Below are 11,757 nucleotides of genomic sequence, written 5' to 3'. Positions count from 1 at the left end.
TAGAAGACCCATTAACTAATTTGATTAGATTAAGGAAGTTAGGTAAGTTAGTTAATTATAAGAAAATTGACACATTTTCCTAAAACACCATAATCATTTTTCTTAATACCCCCTCTCTCTTTTACTTAATTATGGTTGAGGAAGTATCTATAGGGGTAATTTAGAGAAAATTGATAAATATGAGAAATGGGTCTTATATTTAGGACCAAAACCAACTCAAAAATTGGGTCCTATATTAAGGACCGGAGGAGTACCTACTACCTCTGACATTGATATAAAAGTTAGTTGACTAATTTAAGTAGATTAAAAAAACTGGTCAAATTAGTTATTTGTAATAAATAGTATTTGTCTTTACTAGAATATCTTTGATAATCAAGTGTATTAGTTAGTTAGAATTATCATTATTATAAGAGTACCTTGGAAAAAATAGACGAATATAAAAAACAAAGTGGATTGAGGTTTTATATTTAAGACTAAAATAAAATCAAATCAGATAATATATTACGGACTAGAGATATTATTTATTACAAATAACTAACTTAACAAACTCATTTAATCTATTTAAATCAGTCAATTATCTTTTATATTACGGACCGAAGTAATATAAGAGTTAGTTTAATATTTAATTTAATCGTAAATATAAAATCCTAATTTATTTTGTCTTTTAAATTTATCTTTTTTAAAAAATAATTATTATAATAGTTGCATATATTAAAAATTTTATTAAATAATAATTCTAATTAATATACACAATTAAATAAAATTCCCCCCCCCCCCCTCTGTGGCGTAACGATCAGGCGTAAACAGAGAAAGTCCAAAAAGTAGACCTTTTCGCGTCAACACATGATAGGATGCTGCTTTAAAGGACCAATACTTACTAAAAGGTCTACTTTGTTGGGATAATTTTGGGAATTTGTTTTTTAATATTCAATGTATTATATTCGGTTTTTAATGGGGGGTTCAGTTCTCAGGTCCTATAACCATGATATGATATTTGAATTTACATCAAATAATCTGCTTTCTGGGCGAAGTTATCCGAATTTGAAATACTCTTTTTATTCTATTTATAAATTATTTTCAGTATGTTTAGATCAGTATGTTTTAGATAGATTAAGAAATCTTAATTTTATTAACTCTTATTTAAAATTCAATAATTTTAATTTTAATTTTATTTAATATACATTATACCTCATCTAAATAAAATCAACACAATAATAAATGAAGAGTAAAGTTATATATTCATACAAATTTTTTTTTAACCTTATAAATAGAACTAAAAAAATATTTTTTTCTGTCTTATAAATAAGATAAAAGAACCAATAAATAATGAAAATGCATATGGTCTCACCTTTTCCCACAATTTTGGTTCTTTAAAGAATCTTCGGATGTTTGTGCATGTGGCCACTCGGCGGGTTCATGCTGCTGCGCCGCTATTAGCGGATGAAAAAGTGTGCCCCGATATTCATTTATTCGTTCAGAAAGGGACCATATTTATTAGTATTCCTATGGATAAGAAGGATAAGATATTTTTTACTTCTATTTGTAAGGTAGTAATAGAAATTTTTTGTATAAACATACAATTTTACTCTTAATTTATTATGACGTTGATTTTGTTTATATTAGGTATAATATATATTAAATAGAAATAAAGTTAAAAGCTTATTGAATTTTAAATTGAGTTAACGAAATTTAGGTTTTCTTTGATCTATGAAAAACATGTTGAAACTGACTTATAAATAAAAAGAGAAGAGTATTTTGTACTGTTTTACTGTTATTTACTAATTTTCTTTAAAAAAAAGTACATACTAAGGAGGGATAAATTAAAAAGTTATTAAATTTTAATGAAGTTAATAAGATTTAAAATTTTTCTTGATTATGATCAAATACGTTGGAATTGATTAATAAATAAAATCAGAAGAATTCAATATGATATTTCTCAAAGCGGATTATAGTCTTAACTTTTTCTTCCCAAGTCCCGCTTGACTTCTCAATTTTTGGTTTTTGATGCGAGGAGCAAATAATATTTTTAATATGTAAAAATTGATAACGAATCTCTCCAAAAATTGACGATTTATGCAAAACAATTATTTTATTGTTGACTAATCCATATTTTACCAATGAAATGTAATATGATGATGAATCGAGTTAAGTTTATGAAAGTGATTCAGATGTTCAAGACGCTTATTTGCACAGGGGAAAAAAAAAGGGCACTATCAGTGACGTGCTACTTAACACGAGCAAGACATATGCACAAATTAAAAAGTTTATAGAATATATTGTCAAATAAATTCAGAAATTATCTGCACATGATTCAAAATTTATAGGGGCATTGTGTTTTGTTCCATCTAGCTTTGTTCTTTGAAATTAAATAATTTATCTTATTTTATTTTTGCTCCAGTTACAGTTTTTTTCCTCAATCTTATAATGATAAAATTAATATTCTCATTTTTAAGAATTGATCAGTCCTTGCCTATTTTCTATTCTAATATACTAACTCTAAGAAACAAGGGAAACGAATTAGTTAATTTTAAATTCATCAAGTTTTTACTAGAAATGAAGATTATGGTAAATAAATATAATTATATCATTGACACGTTAATTCAAAATAAGACCTAATTGATTGATTAGACGGTGATGGATATTAAAAAGATATAAAAAGGTCAATTACGAAAGTAATTAATTAGCAACAAAATGTAAATCGGGAGATGAAAGTGAAAGTCATTTGTGTATGTACAATAAATTTCTTATCTTTTTTTTTTTCCTCTCATTTTCCGGGCAAATAAATGATAAACGTTGAGTACGAGGAACGAAAAAAACGAGGATAAGATTAGTGAATTAAACTTACTCGTGTTCATTGATTTTGAAACTTTTTACTGTAAATAAATCACTGCCCATAATATCCGTAATAAGAAAGAAATGAAGAAGAAATAGTGAATGAGTATTTTTTTTTTAAAAAAAAGTACTATCTGTAGTCTTTAATATAAGAGTTAGTTTGATTTTCAATTTTGTTTCTAAAATAAGATCCCGATTCACGTTGTCTCTCATATTTATCTATTTTTTTAACGTAGTTCGTATAGTAGCCGTACATGTTAAAGGTTCCATCAAATAACAGTTCTAGCTAAACACATGATTAACAATAATATTTAGAACAGATAACATCTATTTATTATAAATAACTAGCTTAACAAACTTTTTAAATCTATTTAAATTAGTTAATTAACTCTTATATTAAGAATAGAAGTAGTATCAGACATTCATATTTGTTTATATAATTTTTCCGCCAAATATTTTGTTTACGTCACTGTAAAACAATCAAAGTCTCCTCTATTGGGTCTGGGTGGTGCCAAAGCATAGGGCATTAGAGTAATCCTGAAAGTGGGAAGGCTGCCGATTGGAGCCTGATATCTGCAAATAAAAAGACAAATAAGAGACGCTTTAATTTCAGGCCTAACTTTTCGTGACCTGTTCTCAAGATATTTACATTTGAGGCATCGAGTCAAGTAGCGTGTAAGTGGACTGGTGGGAAGTTAGAGAAACTCTCAGCTGACCAAAAAAAAAAAAAAGGTTAGAAAATCTCATCAAATCAGCTCAAAATATGTAGGGAAAAGAACATTTCAAGAGGCGTGGTATAGTGCAAAGATCTTGTCAGTGGGAGTGAGATTTTTTCTGGTTTAAGATAGCACTTGAAATATCCGTCAAAGTGAAGTTCAGTTCCTACTCTGTGATAAAAGTGAATCTCAAGGTGTATGTATGTTATAAAAGTATGATTATGTATGCGATCAAATCCTTCCTTTGATATTCAGTTTTTCTTTTACGTATCTAATTGCGATGAATCTGGATTTTTCCTTCCTTCTTTTTTGGACTTCTTACTTTATTTTCTTTCGTGGCTTTCGACCTGTTTGAAAGGGTTGCCTCATTGCTTATTAACTTCCCACCACCCAGTCACGTTACGCACTTAAATGGGTATCTTTCGAGTAGTCCCAGCCATGTCTGTTCCTCTTAATTTTATCATCTGAAGTGCCGGTAGGATTTTGTTCGATTTCCCCTAAAGCCATAAGAGGATACGCGTTCGTGGGACATAATACTTTCCTTGTTTAATATTATTTTCCATCCTGAATATAAAAATTAGTTTGGCTTTTATTTTATATCTTAATATAAGACTTCAATCTACTCTATTTTTCATATTTGTCTATTTTTATCAAGGTACTTTTTGTAATATTTACACATGTCAAAATTTCATTACCTGATGGTTTTACTAATACACATGATAAGCAAAGGTATTCTAGTAAAGACAAACTTAACTAATTTCTTTAATTTCTCCAAAAACCGGAGGTAGCACATGAATTATATTTTCTCTCCGGTGAGAGTTGATCACATATTAAGACATGAAGGGAATATATTGAAGGATACTCTGTTGCAGCGAGCGAAGCAAGCTCGCATGCCTTGGTTCTTAAATAAACCAAATGATAACACATAAAAGTGTCTTAAAATACAGCCTGCCAGTACTTTGGACGATTGAAACTTCATATACTAAAGCTGAAATTGAAAGTATATTTTCACTAGTCAATGGCAATGAACTGATATCTAATTTTACGATAATGAGCCTACATATATTATATATCTATCAAATTAATGGAATACGAATGCACCTTTCTCATGCAAGGCAAGCCTCAACCGCTTGAGCCTAGAAGTAAAAAAAAAAAAAAAAAAGGGGTGGTGTTGAATCTAAAGAAAATCTCGACAAAATTTGGAGGGACTCGCCTCCCTATACTTGATGATTGTCAGAGCCCAGCAACTTCTCCTCTCTCTCTTGGGATTTCCGTAAGCTGAACACTGGACCGAGTCATCTTATTCCACTCTTTTTCTACACGAAAAACACCCATTGGAAACGCCGGCACATTTCCAGAGCAGTAACTGTAAACACTGTCAGGTAGTTATGGCGAAGATGGGCAGACAGTTTATATGTCCAGGAGCAGCGCAGGAGGAAGTTGCTTCCAATTACCCAAAGTATATCTGCAAGTTAAAAACAACAAGACTTGTGAGAAGGAGGGATCTCTCCCAAGCAGTACCATACTCCAAGCAATGCCAAACCCTACAAAACTTGAGCCCAGGCCTAATTAACACAGGGTTAGGTATAAGGATTAAGGAATTCGGATTCCCTTCATTTAAGATGAAAAAATGGCTCTTTTTTACCCAATTCCTTGTCTTACCATCTAGCCAATGTACATGGGCTAAATTTCTTCTTTCATTGAAAATAAAAGTTATTCTTAATAGATATGAGCGCCCATATCAAGAGAACAGTCAAAATTTACTCAAAATGATAATGCTTTTCCCACCTAAAGTTGAGAAGGTCCTTAGGCGGTTTCAAGCCAAGTTGGGCCAAATACAGTCATGACCTTCTAATCCGTTGAAACTAAATGGATCTCATTCTTACCCATTTTCTCCCATAAAACAGGTTGGAAATCAGAGTTGGTTTGTTGAACCTGAATATGCGAGAAAAGTTACTGTAAAACAAGGAAAATGCATCTCAATATAGCTTGTGAAGCAGAGTGAATTTAACATGAAATGAAATGTGACATATTCAGGTGCAATTTTCAAGTGATTGCTATCTAGTCCAATGGAATCATGGCACATGGCGAAACTTTGTGCAGTGAATCAATAGGACACAGCTAAACTGTAACACATCTATTGCTATCTAGTCCGGAATCATGGCACATGGCAAAACTTTGTTCAGTGAATCAACAGGGCACAGCTAAACCGTAAAACATGAATGTATCTTACATCTCAAACGGAGAGAGCTTAATATCAAGCATTGAAAGAATTCCATTTAAGTCTTATCCCCTATTTTCAAACCAACTTCCGGCATATAGCATGGATCAACCACCCTTCCCTTCTTCAATGTAGGTTATAACACGAGTTATCTTAAAAGTCAAGAAAACTGAATTTCTTTACATCATAAGTTCATAAAAAATAATAGTAGTTGTAGTATTTATAAATCTTCGAAAATTGCAAGGTCTGCTGCTCCTAGTCTGAAAGAAGAGATTACATGTGAGGTACCTTAAATCCCAATCTCGAGTAATATCCCAGTAGAATGAATAGAGAGAATTAACAACACTCGAGAGAAGCCAAAGTGGCCGATAAAGAGATGTCCACTTCTCAGGGAATACATGATATTTAAGGGCTGAAAGAAAAATCACTGGGAAAGCTGTTGAATATTTCAATGCTGAAAAACAGATATAATGGGAGTTAGAGGAAGAGTATGATGGGAATACCAAAGTTACAACCGTTAATCTAAATGGAAACTGAAAGATTCAAAATCAAACTATGTGCTATGCAAATACGCAATAAAAGATTCTAGCAGAAAAAGATAAAATGTGCAAATAATGGTAAAATTCTATACAAAACAGTAGAGAATCTTATAAACTAGGAAAATACCTCACTCAATGAATATAAAATAAAGTTCCTCGTCTGGAAAACTTGGCAAGATAATATTCATAAAAAACCAGCATTAAATACAGATGCGAATACAAAATACATATGGAGCCAAAAGGATTTTTTGTTTGGGGGCCGGGGGGAATTCCATTAAAACTTAGCTTTTGCACACAATAAAATTTTATTTCATCTGTGGAAAGAAAGTGTTTCAAAAAGCTAAGTCTTTAGTCTTTGCTTTGAACCAAATCCTTATAGCTTCAAAAAATCCAAGGTAAATTGAAAGAAAGTATAGCCAGGAAAAAGTATGCTAATCAGTTATAGGCACAAGGGAAAAAGTAACCAAGAACTATTACCATTAAAAAGGCATGTTCTTTCCTTAGTATCTTTGTACTGTCGAAGACACTGTAATAGACGCCAGAGATAAGGGAGCATGAGTACCATCGGTATTGCACTTGAATGGCTACCACAAACAGAATCAGCTTCAAGCCATGCAATTGTGGCAACCTGAATATCAATTTGGGGAAAAAAAAGAAAAAAAGGAAGCTTACATTCAAAGAGTCAAGTACTTCTTCAGGGCAAGAATAACACCCCATAAACCTTGCGATTTTGATAAAAGTAACATCCAGAAAGACATTGCATGTCATTAGTGAACATTATATTTGTATAGATAGCTGAAAGCAAATGAAAATAACAACCGGTGAGAAGAACAAAAAATACACCAATTTTTAACTTTCAGGCTCCCCAATTAGTGTACTTTCCCAAATTTCCTGCCACTCTTATTGGCTGATATGCATTAGGCCCATAGCACTCAGGAGTTTCATGCTATGCTCATGCCTTATCGGCACTCAATTCCAAAGAGCTCTCCATGAAGCTAGTGCATTGTGTTGGATATTATAATAAAACCATCCAAATGCCTTCACTTAATAGCTTAAGCTTAATCAACTGTATGGTTGACAAACTAATAATTGTGTATCACTCAGCTTACCACTGATTATACCGGATTCATAAATGCCCGCATGAAGAGAGGGAGAATAAATGATAATTGAAAATGCACATGTAAAATTGCATATTTATGCTGGAGAGATGACATAATTAGATGTGTTTAAATTTCAGATCACTACAATAAGATAAAATGGTGGATATATCATAGATGATGTTTTACACATGTGGAATGGATACTTGGACTAACAACAGTAAAAGGTAAATCAACCTAAAAGATAGATTCAACTCAAGAGACTGTAAGAAAAAACATAGAATAACTCAATCAGTTTAAAGGATATATTAATTACCTGTCTGTTAACCATTCTACAAACCGAGCGCTCCAAATCTGAAAATACCTGTAAGCAAAGGTTAGCTCCCATTCAGTAACATAAAAGGCATCAAGATAGACCCAAAAAAAGGGTAAATTTACAATCTCTAAGTATTTAAATTGAAGAATGGTGACGTTTGAGATATGGCATACTTTGGGGGGAAAGCACCAAGAAAGCAACTATTATGTTATTTTTTGTACCTTTGCCATGGAAGTGAAAATATCAGCCACAAAAAAGTCAGGAAATGTTATTGGCTGCATGGAGAAATTGAAAAGATCATTATCTGTGCAGGTCAAAATAGGCATTACAAAAATGACATTCACAGGAAAATGACACAAAAAAAATACATTACAAACAAGTAAAATTAGTTACAACGTAAAATATAAAACCCAGTAAACAATTTATAGGTCATTTGAATGAGAAATTCACATTAAGAAACTAAGAAATTGGAAACCTAGATTGGATCTCGCAGGTGCTTTATAAAGGGAACAGAGCTGATAAAAAGTCAAAATTTCATATTCTACCAGCATGGACATATGCAATGACCTAGCATGAAGGTTTGTTACTTGTTTGACAGGTTTCCGAACCAGATAAGCTGTGACAAAATCTACGCTTCTAACTGTAGAAGTATAAATTAGCACAAAAGCTTACCTGTAGAGGGAAAGCTATCCGCCACATTGTCCTTAAGAAGAAGAAACGAGATGACAAATAGAAAATATCGAAGGGAAAGATCAACACTATTGCAACAAAGATGTAAAGAAGCACCTGCAAATGTGCATGAGAAAGTCAGAACATATCATAGAAAAACAAATTTTCTTAAAACTGAAAATTTGCTGATATCTTGGAAAACTTATTTCTAGCTACTTCAAAAATTAACTAACATGTTTGATTTTTTTTTTTTTTCAAAATTATAATCAATAACTGCCCAAAGTTGGTAAGAAAATTAAAAAAACGAAAAGCATTATCTATGAAACAGAAAGAAAAAGTAGACTAAAACAGGCAGATAAAACAAATCCTCTTCAAGTAAGGTTGATAGTTTTACAACAACGAAAAAGCAAATGAATGCAATATCTAAGTAAAAATGTAATTCAATTAACTGAAAGAGTAACAGAGAGAAAGCTACGAGCAAAACAAGAGATAGAGCAGATATTACACTGGTTGTGAAGCAGCCAATGATACTTCTCCATGAGAATACAGATAGAGATAAGCAGTCATGCTACTTGGGACAATGATTGTCATCCATATACTACACTGCAAATAAAATACAGAGTAGCAGCAAATGTTAAAACAAGATAATATGTCCATAGCGCTAGCATTCCAATGGGGTTAAAAACAAATGGTACTATTGTCACGACATCAGTTATTTCTGTTTTTAATAAATATTTCAAACAAAGATATCACTAACCTTTAAGATTCATTTCAAGTATGTTACTTCCATAATGTTCATAACATCGCCTTTAAAGCAATCAGCATGAAAGAAAATTTGAGATATTGCTTTCAAGAGGCGACCAGAATAAAATTGTCACATGATAGCTAAACAATATTGCTTATTGCCAAACCTAGAGACAAGCATTATGTTGCAGAATGAACATGCACATAATAAATTTAAGGTTGTACTCTCCCATCTGTACACACATAACTGTGAGGCAACATTGACCTATAAGATATAGGACTGGGTTAGCATCTGATAGTGTTAAAAAGGATGCTATGGTGAAAATGGAACATAAGAGAAGAATTATCTGTTTTCTTAGATGGTTCGGTTCTAATAATAACTAAAGAAACAGACCCAAAGAAAACAATCTTGTCATATTCGAAAATTCAATCTCTAGAGAATAGGAAAATGCTGGGATGTATAACTGTCATCAGTGACTATCTTGTTGCTGAATTTCACTTTTTCTGCAAAGCCAAGGTCAAACTACAAATTACGTAGTAAGTTTAGCAACCAGCAACTTCAGAAACATACAAGGAAACATCCGATCCAAATGCATATCAATATGCTGAGATAATTTTGAATATTCATACAATTAGATCATCAAAGTGGCATGAAACTTTGCTCCAAATCCTACAATCTACTGTAAAATAAAAAACTATCTTTCTTCAAAGGACAAATTAATTTGGCCTTGCATTAGCTAGTTGTTGTTGTTGTATTCGTATGAGATATTCACATTGTCTCCAAACTGAAGAAAAAGAAGCTGAGTACCTTCCATATTTCATTGTGAGTAAGATGGTTTTGATCCAGATCAAAAACTTTTGCATAGCTTACATTGGACTGTGAAAAAACCCACAAGTTCACCCCCCAAAGCCAGACCATCATAGTCTGTAATAATAACAATTAAATTTATTAGGTACGATGTTTTGAATAGACAACATATGCAGGATAATTAACTTCAACTCACCACAAGAAGAAGAGGGTTATAATACAAAAATGCCTCATATATAAAAAGATTTCGCAAATTTGCATCCATTCGCATGACAGAATCCCATCCAACCTGATGCAAAGGGAGGAACTAGATGAGTATTAGGTCATAAATAGTTAAACTGATGACAGCGGATTTTTCACAAGAGTAACTCATTGGCATCCATGGAGACCAATAATATTACAAAAGCAAAAAGGGGCAAACTCTAACCTTACAACAAATAAAGCCCCACGTCAGAAAGAGTAACACCTGAGAAAATCAATCAGGTAGGTTTAGAAATCACAGAAGTTAGCAAACTACATAAGTTTTAAAGCAAGGTATTCACTATCAACATAAAGATTAATATAATCAATTTGACCAAAAAAATCAACAAATCAACATCAGTCCAAAAGTGAGCTGGTTATAGTTCTCTTCCATAAGGTTGAGATTAAGCCCATCTAACATGACTGAGGAACACTGGAGTCGAACATGGATGTTGCAACAAATGCAAATTTGGAGATTAAATAAATACAAGACAGAAAGTTCTTGGCAATCAAATATTATAGAATGAGCTGCTCTAAAGATATCATTTTAAATAGGAAAGACCCTCAAATAAAGTTCTATGTATAGTTGAACCTAGTAAGCATGTAAGTTAAGTTTTATATGGTACCAAACAGACATACAAGGTCTGAACGACAGGCAGATGAATTAATGAATATATTAACAAACCTTAAACCTCCATAGAAAAAGAGGAGACGGCATAGCACTTTGAATTGGTGAGGTTAAACTCTTCATTTCATGAGAACTCTGTTATTCGACAATCTTATTAGACAAAATTGTTGACCCTGCTCGTTTCTGAAACAAAATGAACAGAAATTGAAGCGCATTAAAGCTCATCAAAGATTGTTTGAATACCAAATGATAGACAAGCATAAAGGATCGCATCATGCACATAAAAAAGGAAAGTTGGCATAAAATATAGAATCTGAACCACCACAACCAAAGCTCACATTGTCAGCCAAACTTGAAGCATATCAATAAAACTTACCAAGGTCCTCCTTTCAATGTAAAAACTCAAAATCATTGGTTGTTCTAAGGAATATTTGTTCTCCTTAAGGCCAAAAAGGCAAAGACTACAATACATGTGAGAGGAAGTTAATGTGGAGACTGAAGTGCTATAAGGCAATCTGTGAAGCCAAAGTTGTATTCCCTGAGAGGAGAAAACAAGTGAATCCAAGAACGCTAGCTTCCCAAATGGGCAAGGAACGAACTTACTAATTTCCCAAGACTAAACCTCACAGAGTTCAAGGAATAGGGAGGGAATCTTTATGATAATGCTTAAGATAGCTCAAAATTCTGAACAAAGAAAAAGTTAAAGTTTTCCTTCATATGACTTCTTTAAGCGAGTTGCTTTACTTTAAATTTCCTAGTAAGTCCGAAACTGAAATAAATGGAAACAGAGGACCCATTAAATACAAATCCAACAACCTCAACCCATTTTGCGTTCCGTCAACAGAAAATAAAACACAAAAAAGTTGAAATTTTGAAATGCCATACAGTTGGAGCAAATTTATTGCCAATTCTTCAAAAACTTAGGCTTCACATAAAATAAATCCACA

General features: G+C 32.3%; 1 protein-coding gene across 6 annotated transcripts; it reads right to left on the bottom strand.

Annotated features, from left to right (window-relative positions):
* Nucleotides 1-5,384: 5,384 nt before the first annotated feature.
* On the bottom strand, nt 5,385-11,489 carry LOC114727000 (SPX and EXS domain-containing protein 1-like). Of its 6 annotated transcripts, none has more exons than XM_028913707.1 (12): nt 11,187-11,482; nt 10,868-10,993; nt 10,370-10,408; nt 10,139-10,231; nt 9,943-10,059; nt 8,898-8,993; nt 8,394-8,507; nt 7,943-7,996; nt 7,722-7,769; nt 6,786-6,936; nt 6,058-6,181; nt 5,385-5,504 (listed from the first exon to the last, which is right to left on the bottom strand). In XM_028913707.1, exons 2-12 carry the CDS (start codon nt 10,931-10,933, stop codon nt 5,414-5,416), a joined length of 993 nt encoding a protein of 330 aa, XP_028769540.1. In that variant the 5' UTR covers nt 10,934-10,993; nt 11,187-11,482; the 3' UTR covers nt 5,385-5,413. The 6 variants fall into 6 exon arrangements, with proteins under 6 accessions (XP_028769540.1, XP_028769539.1, XP_028769538.1 ...); XM_028913706.1 differs by having other exon boundaries at nt 5,385-5,483; nt 6,058-6,223; nt 11,187-11,478; XM_028913705.1 differs by having other exon boundaries at nt 6,058-6,223; nt 11,187-11,476.
* Nucleotides 11,490-11,757: the final 268 nt, after the last annotated feature.

Source organism: Neltuma alba, unplaced genomic scaffold, assembly GCF_004799145.2.
Source record: "Neltuma alba isolate B1F8T4 unplaced genomic scaffold, ASM479914v2 tig00012422_pilon, whole genome shotgun sequence".
In the NCBI taxonomy this organism is placed as follows: Eukaryota; Viridiplantae; Streptophyta; class Magnoliopsida; order Fabales; family Fabaceae; genus Neltuma; species Neltuma alba.
The sequence above is the reverse complement of the archived record's forward strand: the minus strand, read 5'-3'. Positions and strand labels throughout refer to the sequence as shown.